Genomic DNA, 16,934 nt, shown 5'->3' on the forward strand with positions numbered 1-16,934 from the left:
TCCCTGGAAGTGTCCAAGGCCAGGCTGGACGGGGCTTGGAGCAACCTGGGCTAGTGGAAGGTGTCCCTGCCCATGGCAGGGAGCAGAACTGTGTGATTTTTGAAGTCCCTTCCCACTCAAACTCTTCCATGATTCCACAATTCTGTGTCATTTACCCCAAGACCCCTATGATGTCACTTGACTTTTTGGAAACCCACATTGTTCTTTTTTTTTCCCATGTGTTAAGAAACTGTTGGAGGTAAATCTCAGAGGGGAAACCACAATGTAAAAATATCCTGGGATGCAAGACCAAGCCTTCAATTTAATTACTGGGGAGGGCAGCAGAGATTCCACTTGCTTTTTGTGCTCTGCCATATCAGAGCAGTTTGCAGAAGGGTGGGTTTGGTCACCATTGCAGCTGGCAGCTCCTCCCCAGAACCTTTGCTTGTAAAAAAAACCCCACAAAATCTGTCCTGCCAGCCTCAGGGAGGAGGGCAGGAGGGCTTTGGGAATAGCTCACTACCAGGAGGTATTACAGAAACAGTCCCAAGTTGCATTTGGGATGGGCAGTGGTTGTTCCCAGGACAAAGCTTGCCTTGCTCCTCTCTGTTAACACTGCCCTGTCTCTTGGTTTAGGTGTTCAACAACATCTTGCACAAGTGTGGTTTGCAGTGTGAAGGAGCCTCTGCTGAGCCTCAGAAGCTGGAAGAGAAAGTCAGTGTGACTGCAGGGAACATGCCCCTCCAGGTAGGGCTGCTCCTGCCTGGGCTGTGCCTGTTGTGCCCTCCTGTTCCCAAAAAAGGGGCGGCTCACCCAGCACGTGGTTCCGTGTCACTGTTCCACTGTCACAGGAGGTGGTGATCAAACCTTCCCACCCTGAGCTGATTGCTTTGCCTGTGTGCATGTCACCCACATCCCTTGTAAAGGGGGAGGTTTGAAACCTGGCAACTTTTTTGCTTAACCAGCTCATAATGTAACAGAATATCTGACAGAAGTGTCCCCCCAACCCTGGCAGTGAGCAGAGCTGAGCCTTTTCCTTCAGGAGTGTGTGTTTAACCACAGTGTACTTTAACTGTAGGTAATTAAGAGGGGTTTCAGTGCTGGGGGCTGTACAAAGACAGGCCGCTGTCAGTGAGAACAGTCTGCAAAATCTTAATCACTCAGTTTGTGGTGGGGGTTGTTTCAGCTGCCCTGGAAAAGCATCTTGCACTGGACCAGGCTGCTGAAATCACCCCTTTGACTCCCATCTTTCTGTTTCCCGTGCAGTGCTTCCAGCTACACGGGGAAGAATTCCATATGTGGAGGGTGTTTTGAGAACAAAGCCACTGTCCCCAACAAGATCTGATGAGAATTCCTGTAATTTCACAGGACCTTTAACGAAAGCAAGCAGTTAGGATTGCCTTATAGGTCTCTGAAGGGTTTAGGAGTTTAAAGGAGTTTGGGAGGCTTTAGGAGAGATGTTGTCTCTGCCCCCAGACCCTGTAACATGTTTATAGTTTAGACTGTGCAGTCAGGAAAAGGCCTGGCCTGAATATGCTGTGTCCCTGTTGGTGAATGTACTGTGTTCCTGGGAAAACTTGCTCTTCCCTCAGTAACTGCTCTTTCCCCCCCAGGAGCTGAAGGACATTGTGCTGTATTTATGTGACACCTGCACAACACTCTGGGCCTTTCTTGATGTCTTCCCCTTGGCTTGCCAGACCTTCCAAAAACACGAGTTTTGTTACAGGTACGTCTTGCTCTGCAGGCAGAGCTTGTCCTGGCAAAGTGAAAATACTGAATGTGCTGCTGTGTCCTGTCCCAGTCCCTCCCTCGTTAAGAGGAGACAGATTTAATGCAGAGGCTGCTGGGTTCACACTGACAGGAACACAGCAGAATGAATAAATGGATAGAGATGTCTAGATTTGCTGTTATATGTTCACCTTCAGCCCTGTGAGTGATCCCAGAGCCAGGCATCCATGGCAGCTTCAAAACCCAGCTGGACAGTACTTGGTGTGCTCTGCAAAGGGTGGAGAGGGACAAGTTATGGACATAAAGATCTTCCTGCTGTGGGATCCAAGCAAGGGAAGCAGGAAGTATTTTGTAGTCATGGTCTTTCAACAGCTGAAAACAAGTGGGTTTGTTTGATATTATGCCCAAGTCTTATGGTAGAGAGCATTACTGAGGCCTGGCAAAAGCTGAGTGCCTGGGAGAGGGTGACAAGGCAGCCCTGTCACAGCAGGGCTGGCACTGATTCCCTGTGCAGCTCTGGAGCACAGTGGGGATGAGTCAGGATGGACTCAAGGTCCAGACAGCACAGCTTGTCCCACAGAGGCTGCAGGTCCTTGAGTGGCACCTTCCCACATTGCTCCAGGTGGTTTCAGCCCCCACATCACCTTGTGGAGTCTTGCCTTCACCATCCCTTGTTTAGGATTGAGTGAAGTGTTAATTTACTGTCCTTATTTCCCCTGTTTTGTTTGCTTAGTGTGAGCAAACACGGGTTTGTATTTCACTTTTGCTCCCAGTCAAGTTGCACAGCTCTGAAGCCTTTAGGGAGCACAGGCTGAGTGACCTGCTCTCTGTCCTCCTTGGGTGTTGTCCCCACGTTGGATTTTGGAAGGAGAGCAGGTTGCTGGGCTGCTGGTGGCTCTTTGGGCTGGCAAACAGCACTGCTTCCATACCTGGGCACTCAGAGGGGGAAAACCTTTGGCTTTTCATTCTCCTGTTGATGTCAGAGATGTGCTGAAAGAGTCTCCATCTCTGTGCAGTGAGACAGCAGCTACATTTCCATCCTCAGTAGGGCCAAATGACTGGGGCTTTGGAATGTGGGGAGGAAAGACTCTTCTGTGTCATCTGGAACCTCTGAGCTCAGCCAATCTGCTGGCACTTGCTAATTCCTCTCCCCCACTAAAAGTATGGACCAGCTTTGCTACTTTTGCCTCAAGGACACTCATTTAGCGTGGTTGGCTCTTAATGAGGGACGTGCACAGAATGTTCCTGCTGGAGTCCAGCCAGACTTTGCTGCACAGTGCTGGGAACCATCACCATCTCCCTGCTGGTGAGGCAGTGCTGGCTGTGTTCTGGGAGGGCATCTCTCCAGGTCTCTTGGTGCCCTGTCCCTGAAGGAGAGGGTCTGTGTGTGCTGCCTGGAACGGAAATTGGGCCAAACTTTCTGTGATTCCTCCCTGCCCCATCCTCTTGGAACATCCTCTTGGGCCTTCAGCATGTGGGATACCTTCAGCTGAGCGCCCACCTGGAGCAGAGCTGAACAGCAAGGCCAGTAAGGCTTGATTGGAAATGCTGTCCCACTTCATGTCCAGTGCTTGGCACACAGCAGGAGGGCCAGGAGGGTGCTGGAGTGGGACGAGGTGTTTTGGGGAGGACTCAAACTGGGTTAAGTTTTGGGCCCCTCACAACACTGAGGGGCTGGAGCGTGTGCAGGGAAGGGAACGGAGCTGGGAAGGGGCTGGAGCAGCAGGAGGGGCTGAGGGAGCTGGGGGGGCTCAGCCTGGAGCAAAGGAGGCTCAGGGGGGACCTTCTGGCTCTGCAACTCCCTGACAGGAGGGGGGGCTGGGGAGGTCAGGCTCTGCTCCCAGGGAACAAGGGACAGGAGGAGAGGGAACGGCCTCCAGCTGTGCCAGGGGAGGGTCAGGTTGGATATTGGGAAAATTCCTTCCTGGAAAGGACTATCCAGCCCTGGCACAGCTGCCCAGGGCAGGGGTGGAGTCCCCATCCCTGGAGGGATTTAAAATCCCTGTGGATGTGGCACTTGGGGATGTGGGTCAGTGTTGGCCTTGGCAGTGCTGGGGATGGTTGGACTTGATGGTCTCAGAGGGCTTTTCTAACCTGAGCAATTCTGTGATTCTGTGTCTGTTGGCTCTTTGCAGGTCTGTGTTTGGGATGTTTTTGGGTTGGGCAGATGGGTCAGATAAGTACCAGGGAGCTTTTCAAATGCATTTCTTTCCTACCTCTTCAAAGGCACCTCAGTGGTTTCCTAAGAGTGTGATTTCCTTCCAGTGCTGCTCTTTCTCATGTTCGTGCCTGTGTTTTGGGGGGAAAAAATAACAAAATGGGTGATGCTAAGGAGTACTGCTGGTGAGGAGGGTTTAATGAAACCAGCCATTTGGTTTGTCTTTTAGCAAATGATTTTTGGAGCCTCAGCTGACAGTTTCTGGTTTTCCCCCCCCTTTCTACAGGTTAGCTTCATTTTATGAGCTGACAATTCCTGAGCTGGAATCTGCAATCAAGAAGAGGCATTATGAGGATAACAGGTGAGAATGGCTGCAAGGGTTGGCCTTGGCTTTTCAGGGAGGCTTCCCAGGACTGAGTTAAAAATTCACTTCATGCTGCTTTACCCATCCCTGGGGAATCTTTCTGTCCCTTTTCTTGTGCTGCTTCGAAGAGCTCTGAGGAGATGACACTTGTAATTCCAAATTTTCCTGGGCAATGGGGTGACTAATCATTTCTTTTGGTGCTGTGTAAGAAGGAATTTGATGGGAGGTGCACTCCAATTGTAACCAAGTGTGAGAACATGGATGATATCTCTGTGTACAGCTTGGCCTCATTGGAAGGCACAGGCTGTGCTGGTACACTGGGGGTGTCCTGTGTGGAGCTGTCAGGACAACTGGGGGTTGAGAAGAGCTTTGTGTAGAGCATGGATTTTCCTTAATGCCTGTGAAGTGGCTCCAATCTCTGGTCTGTGCAGCAAGGAAGTGACTCTGCTGATGAAATCCCTCTTTTAGAAGGTTGACTCTGGCATGAAGGTGTGTTACAGATTCTTGTGCTGCCACCAACCGTGTCTTTTGCTCTCTCTGAAGTGTTTTTGCTGATTTGTGGAGGAGGATTTCACATTCCAGGAAGAAGATGATAGAAGCTTTTCACATCCTAATAAACCAAGTCTGTCTGCAGCCCATCTTGGAGAGCAGGTATTGGCACTTGGCTCTGTGCTCCTCGCCAGGTATTTGATTGCTGGGGGGGGAAACTGTTTCCTCATTTACAAATTTATTGGAGAAAATGAGCAGATACTGCTATTTGTCTTGGGGCTGCAGCCAAAGACTTGGCTGAGATCAGAATTCTCTTGTCCTGTATATCAGGAATGTTCCAGATGAAGCTGTTTGGTCCAGAATCTCTGTGATGAGCTGTGGTCCAAGGAGCTTTCTAACCTCAGTTTATGCAAATTCTAATTGTGTGTGTAGACACCTTGGCTGAGACCTCACAGCGGAAGTGGTGCAGAGTTAGAGATCACTGAAAACAGTCATTTTAAACCTGGATGCTGCTGCCTTTATCTAGTTCTTCCCCACTCCTGTTGGGATAATTGTTAACTGATAGCGCTGAGTAATCTCAAAAGGAAGGCAAGTATAAACTAACCTGATTTGAAAGAAAAGAAGTGAAATGACCCAAAATTGTAGTGTGGGGACAGAGCCAAGAGCCTGGATCCCAGCTGCCAGCCCAGTGCTCCCTTGGGCTGGTCTCCCCTCACCTGTGCTGGAGCTGGTGTAGGTTGCTGGGCTCTGGGGCTCTTGCTCTGCTTGGATGTTTCCCCTGCTTTGGCAGCAGTGGAACTGTCCAAGATGAGCAGTTTATTTGTGGAATTCATGGAATCACGGGGTATCCTGAGCTGGAAGCGACCCACTGAGCCCAACTCCTGGCCCTGCACAGGACACCCCCAAGAATCACCCCATGATTCCTTATGAGATTGGATTTGCTTCCTTGACTTCCTCTGTGACCTGGACTTTATCCCTCAGTCTGTCTGTGCTGTAAATCCAATCCTTCAAGGGGCAACAGCAGCCTTGCCTTTCCCCTGCTTCCCTGGGATTGGCTTTCAGCACCCACTGGAATACTGACAGTATCAACAAACCAGAGTAACCTGTTCAGATCCCTCAGTTGTAAGGACTGTAAATACTTCAGAGGAATTAAGGGGAATGGCTCTAAGCTCCAGGAGGGCAGGGAGAGATGGGATACTGGGAATCCTTCCCTATGAGGGTGGGGAGGCCCTGGCACAGGTTGCCCAGAGAAGCTGTGGCTGCCCCTGAATCCCTGGAAGGTCCAAGGCCAGGTTGGAGCAGCCTGGGCTAGTGGGAGGTGTCCCTGCCCATGGCAGGGGGTGGGATGGGGAGGTCTGGGCACTGTGACCAGGGGTGCAGTGGGAGTTTGCTGGCACAGGCTCTTGCACAGGTGAGCACATACCTTCTGGGAGGTTCACTGCTGTAATCCCAAGGCATATAATACAGGCACAATTACAAAGGCACCACACACCCTTTTCTGCTCACTGCAAGTCTGAGGCATCAAACTATTTGTAAAGCCTGTCTTGTAATTCTGACTGTGATACAGCTTTAGATGTAGCTGCCTGAAATGTTTGCTGAAGCCATAAGAGGGACTCGTTTCCATTTGACCCTTTGCTCCTGTGAAAGCCAAAAAGTGGCCTGGAATCTGTTTTTAAATGGGGTGTTGCCTTGATGTGTGAGTGTGACTGGTTTGGCTGGTGAGGCAGAACATGGAGCTCGTGCAGGGGGGCAGCCTTAGCTCTGAGTGTTCACTCTGCTGTGTTTTCTGCAGCTGTGAGAATATTCAGCCATTTATTGAGGAATTTCTACAGATCTTCACCTCAGTGCTTCAGGAGAGGAGGTGAGTCTGGCTGGGAAGGAGCCCGAGGGGAGGCACCTCCTTCCTCCCCCATTCTTTACACCAGGATTGCCCGAGACAGCGTTATGAGGCTTTGGGGAGTTAGAAATCATTCCAAGTAGCTGGGAGAGCTGCAGTGAGAGGATTTCAGCCTGCAGCACAGCCCTCATTGTAAAGGTGAGGAGGATGCTGCATGACACTGAGGAATGTTATTCTTCACTCTCTTTAATCCAGGCTCTCAAAGAGGAGAGTAGCAATTTAGCCATTAGCTCCCTTGACAAGTTAGGCTGTTATTAGTGACCTGTGCTTTCCAGCTGGGGTGACCACACCAGGAAGATATTAAACACTAATGCTGGACATGCAAAGTGAGTGGCAGAACTGGGAATTCCATCTCATCCTCCTGGCTGTGCTGGCATTCTGAGCACGTTCACACCATAAAGCACATTTCCCTGTAATGCAGCACTGGGTTACAGCCCCTCACACTGAGGGTGTTCCAGCTGGCTCTGAGGGCCTGGGGGGAGTGTTGCTGCAGTGTAGTGGGAGCAAAATCAGGCCTGGCAGGAATCCAGGGCTGGGTGAGAGGTTCTGTGTGTTCCTACCCAAGCACTGAGGCAGTCAGGGAGGCACAGCAGGGGTGGGAGTGGTAATTAATCGAGTTCAGCTGATTAAACTTGCATTCTCAGATTTCTCCGTGACTACGACGAGCTGTTCCCCGTTGAGGACGATGTCAGTCTGCTCCAGCAGGCATCCTCCACTCTGTATCCTCTGCTCTCACCTTGGGGGTTGGATTCTTCACACCAGGGACGTTTCCTCTGTTGCTGCCTCTGGTTAAGCTGCAACGAGTGCTGGAAAGTTTCCCTTAAAAAAAAAAAAAGGAGAGGGAGGCAGTTGTTGCCCAGAGGAGCTGTGGCTGCCCCATCCCTGGAAGTGTCCAAGGCCAGGTTGAAGCAACCTGGGCTAGTGGAAGGTGACCCTGCCCATGGCAGGGGGTGGGATGGGATGAGCTTTAAGGTCCCTCCCAGCCCAAACCATTCCATGGGTGTTGATGCAGGCACAGGCTTGGGAGCCACTGACAGTCATAGTTACTCCAAGGTGATCTCGGAACGCGCACACCCAGGAATGTCCTTAACTCTGCTCTCAGAGACGAGACCAGGACAGCCTATATCCTCCAGGCAGTGGAAAGTGCCTGGGAAGGGGTGGACAGGAAGAAAGGACAGGTTGTGAAAGATCCAGCAGCAGCAGCAGCATCTACTGGAGCATCAGCAGTAGTGGAAAGCTCTGCTGAGGACAGGGAGGATCCAGGAGCTGCCTGTGCACCGGGGGATGAGGTGGGTACAGCCTGTGGGTGGGACAGGGCTCTGCTCTGCCTGCCCTTCATTCTTTGTGAGGACAGGCTTGGTTTGCTCAGTTTTGGAGACAACATGAGATTTAGTGTCATTTCTGACCTTCCCTGGATCTCAGTGCAGCCCCACATGCCTTGGGAAATGAGAATTGAATCCACACCTGAATCCCGCTTTATCTCTCAGCAAATGGCTTGTAACTCCCATGGCTTGGGTTTTCCCTGGCTGGGGATTATTCAAATACTCTGCCCCATCCCTGCAGTTCATGTGCATATTTTTAAATGCACAGCTTTGAGGAAGGGATTCTGCAGAGTGTCCTTGCTGGCTTGTGGACTGACAAAAGCACTCGTGTGCCCATCTCTGTTCAGATTCAAACAGCTGATTTCTCTTCTTTTGACTCCAGTCTTGGAGTTCTGTGTGTTTAAGCTCTGGTAGCCCAGACTGCTGCTCTCCCTTTGTTTCTGAGCTCTCCTGCCTGCCCTCAGCTGCTGTCCCTGCCCAGTAACCCCAGTTTGGTACCCGCAGTGTGCTGGTGCAGCGGCCGCGCCCGTCGCCCGCGTGTCCGGCGTGGAGCTGGACTCCCTCATCTCCCAGGTGAAGGACCTGCTGCCTGACCTCGGGGAGGGATTCATCCTGGCCTGCCTGGAGGAGTATGGATACAACACAGAGCAGGTGATCAACAACATTCTGGAAGATAAGCTGGTGCCACACTTGGACAAGCTGGACCGAAGGATGCAGAGGTGTGGCACAACTTGTGGTTGGTTGTTCAGCATTTAACACTGTTCTCACTGAAGGCTCAGCACCTGCAGAGCTCTGAGAAGTTGCATGTGTGTATTTTTGGGGTGTATAACTGCAGTGGGAGCTTCTCCTTGTCACCTGCCATCAGCTTTCTGCCAAGGGGTAGAACGTTCTCTGCTCAGGGTTTGAGTAGAGCAGGTTCTGGGCTGTGATTTGTGACAGGGACAAAACTGCTTGTACATTAAATGCTCAAGTAAGCACCGTTAAAATTCCATCACTGGGACACTGGGCTGGGCAATAGAATGTGTTGCCTTCAAAAGTTATTTTGCTGCAGAGTTTGGGGTGGTAGGTGTGGAAATCCCAGGTGTCCTGCAGGGAAGGGGCTAATTCAGCTGCAGCTCACCCTGCAGGGCCAGACGTGGTTATCCAACAGGCTGCTCTGTGAGGGAAGTCAGACCAGAGAGAGGCTGGGACTGGGAATTCAGACCCAGTTTTATGTGTCCTCTGACAAACTTGCCAGGCTTGCCCTGCTTGCCTGTGTTGTACAAGGGGTTGGTAGCTGGTGGCAGGATTGAGTTGCTGGAGTTTGTCTGCAGCTGTGAGTGTGTTTTTGTGCTGCACCAGCAGTTCCTGACGGAGTGTCAGGATGTGAATGTGCTGTTTGTTCACATTTCATGGAGGAGTGGGCAGACTGTCTCACTGTTGCGTTAAAGGGAAGCGTCTTTATCAGAAAAACTATGGAAAAAAAATCCTAGTTTTTCAACAATCTTGGTGCTCCCAAGTCAGATCTGCTGACTTTGGCACAACTGGTGCAGGGTGAGCTTAAGGAAGGGTTGGTTTTTCTGCAAAGCCAGCAGTTAAATGAGATAGGGCTGGATTTTTTTCCCACCCTGCCTTTTTCATCTTGAAACAAAGCTGTTGGTTCAATAGGAAATGTCCAATTCTGATCCCTGCTGATTTATGGGTGAGCACAGCAGCGTTTGCAGCTGCCCAGCTGAGCTCACTGCACCCCAAAATCAATGTCAGAGAACAGCCTTTTGTCTTACAAGCTGAACAAACGTAAACCTGGAGCCGTGAGAAAGATTTAAGGAGGAACCACAGGGAGATAAATATCTTGCAATCAGCAGCAGCAAATTATTGGAATTTTTTCCAGCATGTAATTCATCATACTTAGTGTTTGTCTTTACTGAGTCAGTTTGGAGAGCAGGCAGTCTGTTGAATATTCCGTGGTGCTGCAGGGTTTGACTTGCTCTGAAAGGAGCAGCAGAGTTTCCTTTTGGCTTTCTGGGAGTTGCTTTAGTTTCCCCACAAGGATCAGATTTGGAAGCTGCCTTGTAGCTCAGACTAGAGCTGTGAAGTGAAGGGTTGACCCAGAACCTCAGGCAGGGTCTTGGTGTGCTCTGGATGACTTTGGGACTGACAAAGGATAAACCAAGGGGCTTAGGGAGGAGAGGGTTTGGTCTTTCTCACTTCACCTTTGTTTTTATCCTCTCTCCCCTTGTTTTTTCTAACAGGCAGCTGAAGCCAGACCCTACTCCCCTGGTCACCTCCCGCTGTAATGTTTTCCAGAATGATGAGTTTGATGTTTTCAGCAGGGACTCAGTGGATGTGTCTCGGATACAGAAAGGCAAGAGGTGAGTGTCGTGTCCCTGCTCATTAACTCTGTGTGGCAGGAGGAATAAATCCCTGTGAACCTGCACATTTATATCTCCTGCAAACCTCCTGCAGGGGTGTGTTGGCAGGGGGTGAGGCTCCATCAAAAATGTTTCCCACCTGTGTGTCTGGGAAAGTGAAGTATGAGGGGTGTTGGTCTCAGGTGGTGTTTTTCCTAATTGGCTTTGCTGTGTCTGCTGCTGGAGGTGGCTCTGCCAAGCTCATTTGTAATGTCAGGCTCTTGCTCCTTGGGCTTAATGTTAAACTTGTACTGAGCAACAAAACCTTGAAAAGGACCATCTCTGAGCCTGGGATTGTGACTCAGAGCTGAGAATAAATAATGATCTGGTTTAGAGCCAAGAGAAGCTTCAATATCCATCTACTTCAAAATCTGATAACGCTGAGTGCCTCAGACACCTCGTGTTGTTCCTGCTGCCGTGAGCCTCCTGCACAAGGGCATTTGGAGTCGTGGAGTAGTTTGGGTTGGAAGGGACCTTTAAAGGTCACTTAGTCCAGTCTCCCTACAATGGGCAGGGATTTCTATAAAACCCCACCAGTTATTACTTTGTTTTCTGCCCAGTTTGGTGTGTTGTGCTGTGCCACACTCCATGCAGATTTAGGTGCTGGCTCCTCTTGATATCAACTCTGCCTCTATAATGTGGTTCCCTTGTTTCAGATTCTTTTTAGTCCTATCACAGAATCACAGAGTGGTTTGGGTTGGAAAGGACCTTAAAGCCCATCTTGTTCCACCTTCCACTACACTCTAAACACTGTCTGTAACCAGCCAAGTGTGATCTCTATGTTGGGATGTAATTACACAGAAGATAACTAGAAATCTGGGTGGAATTTGAGCCACATGACCATGAGAGCTCCCAGTTAAGGTTTTGGTTGCAAAGCTGCATCAGCCTCTCGGGAGAAACCCACTTTTGTCCCAAGTCCAGCTTCTCAGGGCAGTGCCACTGTGCTGATCCTGGTTTGGCTGGGCAAGAAAGGGATTTCTTTTCTCTCTGGCCAAGACTTTTGACACATCCCATGGCTAAGAATTCACAGACCTCACCTTCCTCCTCGTGGTGTTGCCTCGCTCAGTGCAGGCAGGTGCCCTGTGCAGGGCTGTGTTGGTTTATCCCTGAATCCCAAAGCCTTGCACAGGTGAGCTGGGCAGACAGGGATGACCCAAAGCCTTGCACAGGTGAGCTGGGCTCTCCCTGTCTCCCAAAGCCTCAGCTGGGTTCTCCCTGTCTCCCAAAGCCTTGCACAGCTGGGCAGCTGCTGCAGCAGCTGGACAAGGCCAGAGAGCCCCGGGATCAGCACAGAGCACCCAGTGGCTGGAATAACCTGCTCGGAGCTCCCTCTGCAGATCACTTGGAGAGCTCTGGGAGCTGTGGATGATCCCTGGGCTGGGCTGGGGGGCCCTGCTCCCACGGCACTGCCCTCCAGCTGTGTGGGAGGCTGAGCCTTCTCTCCAGTGGCACCATCACTCCTGGAGAAGTTCTCATCTCTCCTGCTGTAGTTACATGAACTCTTGGGATTATCCACTCACTGGTGCTCTTCTGGTGTCTTTTGGCCTCCCTCAGGCTGTGTCTTCATTTCAGAACAGTTTTTACACTGAGAATGCTCTGCAGGACTCCAGGCACGTTATTTCTGGTCTGAGTGGTTTGAAATGTGGGTGTGACCAGCTGTGATGGGCATTGTACACCCTCCACCCAAAGCTGACCACATCTAACTCAGTCAAAGGATAAGCTGTGGTACCTGGCTCTCCAGGATTTAACACTCAGCACTCCATAAATACCCAGAGTGTCTTTTCAGCACTGAAACTTTCACTTCCTCAGTGGTTCTTCCACCAGCAAGAAGCCTGATGTTTTACCCAAGCATTGGAGTAACAGGGCTCTCCAGGCTTAGTTTGAGATCTGCTTTGGATTGGAATTGTATCAATATTTAATTCTTTCTCTTTTTTTCCTCCTTCTCAATGCCTTTTGCTCGCCAAATTCTCTTGTGTTCAATCTGTTGCTAAGCATGATGTCACTTAAAGAGCCAGAGCAGGCTGGGTCCTGCTGCACTGGCCACTGTGAGCAGTTTGGGGCAGGGCCTGTCCTTGGGAAAGAGAAATCCAGGCAGGATGAGGAGAGAAAGGAGCGTGAGGAAATGAATGTACCAGCACAGACTCTGCTGATCCTGAAAAGTGATCCCACTTGTCTGTGCCTGTCCAGCCTTAGTTGTTTCAGCTGAATCTGTCTCCTAAGTCAGAGCATGCCCTCAGCACCGTGGGGCCAGAGGAGCTGTCCCACTGTTTTTCCTGGGATTGGTGCCATTTCACACAGCTCTGCAGTCACCAGACCAGCTGGGCAGGAAGCAATTACCCAGTGCTGAATGCCCACGGGAGCTGTTATCCCAGTGATCCCAGCCTGGGGATGTGTGAACTCACTGCATGCTTGGGAGGGCATTGTGCAGCTGAATGCAGGCCTGGAACGGTGAGTCATGGGAGAGAGGGAACCACATGGAGCTGCAAACTTCCTTTGTTTGGAGATTCTGAATGGAAATCAGGCTGCTTGGATCACCTCCCCACTGCCTGGTGCTGTGTCACCTCAGTCTGTCCCCTCCTGAGTCACTGCCACTGCCCTGCACAGGTTCCTTCTGTGGTAATATGCACTGGTGCCTGTTCCTCCTGGACTCTGAGGGCTGCAAGTTGTCCTGGGAATGCCAGACAGTGGAATCCCTTGTTGTTCTTCTGTAAATATGTACTTATCTGGTCTGAAAAATGGGAGTTCAGAGCTTATGCTTGTGCAGCTTGAGACATTCAGTGCCTGCTTTTTAACACCTCTGGTTCCTGCTCTTCCCTTCTCTAAAATGACTATAATTTACTTGCCTTCTAAACTTAAAAAACAAAACCCTTGCAGTGCTCTGAGAGGTTGAATCACAGTCATTATCTACTGCTTTGCTCTTTGCCTTGTTAGTTGTGTTGACTCTCATCCTCACTCATGGTTTGTGGCTCTCCTGGTGCTCCTTGGCCACATCTCTGCTGGAGTAGGATTGCACTTGGTCTCCTGGAAAAGCTTCCTCTCTGTCTCAAGGGGTGGTGGTGGCCTCCAGTTCCTGCTCTGATCTGCTGTGGGATCTTCCCAGGCTTCTGCTTAAGAGTGACTTTGTTCCAAGCCAGAAGTGGATGGTTTGAGTGGCCAAAGTGGACAAATGACCCCACCGGGACCACTCCATCCAGATTTGGGCCCCCCCAGGACAGGAAGGACGTGGAGCTGTTGGAGCAAGTCCAGAGCAGGTTGATGGGAGGAATGGAGCAGCTCTGCTGTGAGGAAAGGCTGAGATAACTGGGGTTGTTTAGTCTGGAGAAGGCTCCAAGGTGATCTAATTGTGGCCTTCCAGGACCTGAAGGAGCTGATAAGAAGAATGGAGAGGGATTATTTACAGGAGCTTGGAGTGCCAGGACAAATGGGAATGGGTTCAAACTGACAGAGTAGGTTTAGATGGGATATTGGGAAGGAATTGTTGGCTGTGAGGGTGGAGAGGCCCTGGCCCAGGTTGCCCAGAGAAGCTGTGGCTGCCCCTGGATCCCTAGAAGTGTCCAAGGCCAGGTTGGACGGGGCTTGGAGCAACCTGGGCTAGTGGAAGGTGTCCCTGCCCATAGCAGGGGTAGGGATGGGATGAACTTTAAGGTCCCTCCCAACCCAAACCATTCCATGACTCCATAAGTCAGCAAGGAAACAGGTGGGTCTAAGGGAGTGCTTGTGGCCTGGGAAAAGAGACTTGTGTTGCTTCATCTCCCACTAACAGGGGCAAACCCACCCTCTGGGGCAGGTTGTGACACCCTGCCTGTGTCTGTCCCCGTTTTGTGCTGCTGTGCAGGAGGGAGAAGGACACGACCAGGAGCCTGGTGAACGACAAGAGCCTGGTGCTGGAGCAGAGGGAGAGGTACAGCCAGTACAGTGTGGTGGTGGAGGAGCTGCCCCTGGGCCCGGGGCAGGCCCAGCCCTACGGGGACTACGAGGACGAGTACGACGACACCTACGACGGCAACCAAGTGGGGGCCAACGACGCCGACTCGGACGATGAGCTCATCAGCAGGAGGTGGGTGGGGAAGGGGAGCTCGGGGGGAACCACCACGGCCTTGGGTGGGTCCCACACACCTGGTCAGTGCTGGCTTTGGGCTCTGCCCCTCCGTGAGCACGTGTGTCCTCCCCCCACCCTCAAACCACCCCTTCGGCTGCTGCTGCTCTCTCTGTGACATTTGGGTCTCCCTTCTCCCGTGGGTTGAGAGTCTTGCCGTGGCCTGGGCCAGGGCATTCTCTGGCCTCCACTCAGCCATTGCCTCAAATCCAGCTGCAAATTTGCTCATCAGCAAAACCAACTGGAGAATTTGCCATTGTGTTGAAACTCTGCTCGTAGAAACCACCCTGCAACAGGGAAAAATGGGCCAGTTTGGACAGTTGGTGTAGCTGGGCAACCTAAAACAGCTGGTTAGCAAAGGAAAACTTCAAAATCTGGGGACCTGTATGACTGGACTTCTCCCTACCAGTCCCCTCTGATGTCTCCAAGTGCTGACAGCTGGAATTCAGACCCTCATGGGCTGCTCAGCACTGTCAGAAGGACTGGCAGCTGTAGGCAATCAGCTTTTAGGAAGCAAAGGGTTGGTTTGGGATGGAGGCTGTAGAATATTTGTTTTAGAAATATGAGCTGGGGATAGAAAACACGTGGTTTAAAAGCTGCTTTAACACTTGTCTGAAAGCAGCCTTTTCAATTCTGTATTATGAAGATGTCACTGTTCTTAACCTCAAACCAAAATGAAGCTTTGGGCTTCCTTTGTCCTTTTTTTTCCCCTCCTAAAGTGTGATGAGGGTTCAATTTAAATCCTTTTTGTGGTTTGCCTGTTAGTGTGGCACCCAGGTCTTTTCCCCTGTTTCAGGTGCTCACTCTCCCCAGAAACAATTAGTGGATGTTTCTGCTGAAAACTGGATCTGAGGGTGTGAAATAACAAAGGCTTTTCTGGGTTTACATTTATTTCTTTGACAGTGGAACAGTGGGTCTGAATTCCAATAGAATTTAAGCATACACACAAATATATATATATATATTTTAAAGAGTAAAAGTCATGTGGTAAATTGTGCCTCCACCCCCAGGCCCTTTGCTCTGTGTGTCCAGGGTGATTCATAAATCCTGATGGATTTCTCCAAGGATTTCCCCCTGTGTGAAACTGGGGCTCAGCAATGAAATTTGGGCTCCATGGATAACCCCTGACCACTCACAGAGGGTTTGGAGCACAACACTTGCTGAGCATCAGTGTTTCTGTCTGAGTTTGGACTCGAGGTTTGGGGGTTCCTGGCTGGGGAGCTAAAGCTTAACAAAGGATATTCCTTACTAAGGGCCCCTTTCCCAAAGGAAGCAGTTGTTTGCTTGGAGAAATTCCTTGTGAGGTTTGAGCTTTTCCCTGACCTGCTCCTTTTTTTTTTTTTTTAACTGTTATTATTTTCAGTGACAACTCCATAGTGAACATTCCCCAGTGAAGAATGTGTTCATTAATTACCCTGAGGAATGTGTCATTAGCTGCTGAGCTTCCTTCCTTGTTTTTATTTTTCTTCGGGAAAAAGTCCATGAAATTCGTAGAACTTCATTTTTTAAGGATGTGATGCAAACCAAGAAGGTTCAGTGAAGTGTTTGTGGCTGCAGTGACTTCCTTGCTGACTGTCTGTGTGTTCGTTCTCAGGCCGTTCACAATTCCTCAGGTCCTCAGGCCTAAGGGACAGGAGGAGGGACAGGAGGAGGAGGAAGAGGATGAAGAGGAGGAGGAGGAGGAAGCTGAAAAGGAAAGAACAAAGGTGACCCTGATTTACCCTGTTTCTTCCCTGCAGGGTGATGTGGAGCAGATTTTGGAGTGACTTTCAGCAGCGGCAGAGGCTGAGCTGCTGGGCTGGGACACATCCCCCCGACAGCTCCGCTGCTTCCCGGGATGACCAGGCTGGAGCAGGGACATTTACTGCGTGGGGAGCTTTGACCTGCTCTGTTCCAGAGCCAGGCAGTGCCAGCAGAGCACCCTGGGGGTCCCTGGGGCTCTGTCACGGCTGGGCTGGCACGGGGGGCTGTGGGGAGGGCCCTCAGCCAGCGCCGGTGCCAGGGCGTGTTCAGAGCCCCTGGCACAATTCCTGCAGGGATAATGAACCGGGGACTGACTCTGTTCCTGCTCCAGGATTTTGCAGGGTGCTGATGGGTTTCCTGACCTCTTCCCTCCCTTCTTTCCAGGACCACTTTGTGCAGGACCCCGCTGTCCTGCGGGAGAGGGCCGAGGCCAGGCGCCAGGCCTTCCTGGCGAGGAAGGGGTAAGCAGGGATCAGCCTCTGGGGGGTGAATCCCTGGCTCTGCAGTTGGCAGGTGTTTTGCTGCTGACTGGAATGGCTGAGGGTGTTCCTGTTCCTGACATTCCTGTACATCAGGGTCACCACCACCGTGGTGTGAACTTCCTCACCCACCTTCTGCTTCACTGCTGGTTGTTCTATCCCACTGAGCGGGTTGGCTTGTCATGGAGTCGTGGAATGGTTTGACTGGGAAGGGACCTTAAAGCTCATCTCATTGCTCCAAGCCCCGTCCAACCTGGCCTTGGACACTTCCAGGGATCCAGGGGCAGCC

The 16,934-nt window shown here is 51.1% G+C and overlaps 1 protein-coding gene across 1 annotated transcript in view; it reads left to right on the top strand.

Annotated features, from left to right (window-relative positions):
• The first annotated feature begins 597 nt into the window (after nucleotides 1-597).
• ASCC2 (activating signal cointegrator 1 complex subunit 2) overlaps nucleotides 598-16,934 on the top strand; it is a 17,526-nt gene continuing 1,189 nt past the window's right edge. Inside the window, exons 1-12 of the mRNA XM_017837543.1 lie at nucleotides 598-726; nucleotides 1,593-1,705; nucleotides 4,152-4,226; nucleotides 4,773-4,880; nucleotides 6,511-6,579; nucleotides 7,260-7,334; nucleotides 7,718-7,904; nucleotides 8,442-8,656; nucleotides 10,169-10,288; nucleotides 14,163-14,384; nucleotides 16,018-16,129; nucleotides 16,551-16,627. Of these exons, the coding sequence (XP_017693032.1) occupies nucleotides 715-726; nucleotides 1,593-1,705; nucleotides 4,152-4,226; nucleotides 4,773-4,880; nucleotides 6,511-6,579; nucleotides 7,260-7,334; nucleotides 7,718-7,904; nucleotides 8,442-8,656; nucleotides 10,169-10,288; nucleotides 14,163-14,384; nucleotides 16,018-16,129; nucleotides 16,551-16,627 (1,385 nt within the window). The 5' untranslated portion in view covers nucleotides 598-714. The remainder of the gene's footprint in view (nucleotides 727-1,592; nucleotides 1,706-4,151; nucleotides 4,227-4,772; nucleotides 4,881-6,510; nucleotides 6,580-7,259; nucleotides 7,335-7,717; nucleotides 7,905-8,441; nucleotides 8,657-10,168; nucleotides 10,289-14,162; nucleotides 14,385-16,017; nucleotides 16,130-16,550; nucleotides 16,628-16,934) is intronic.

This window comes from Lepidothrix coronata, unplaced genomic scaffold (assembly GCF_001604755.1).
Source record: "Lepidothrix coronata isolate B3197 unplaced genomic scaffold, Lepidothrix_coronata-1.0 Scaffold305, whole genome shotgun sequence".
Taxonomy (NCBI): Eukaryota; Metazoa; Chordata; class Aves; order Passeriformes; family Pipridae; genus Lepidothrix; species Lepidothrix coronata.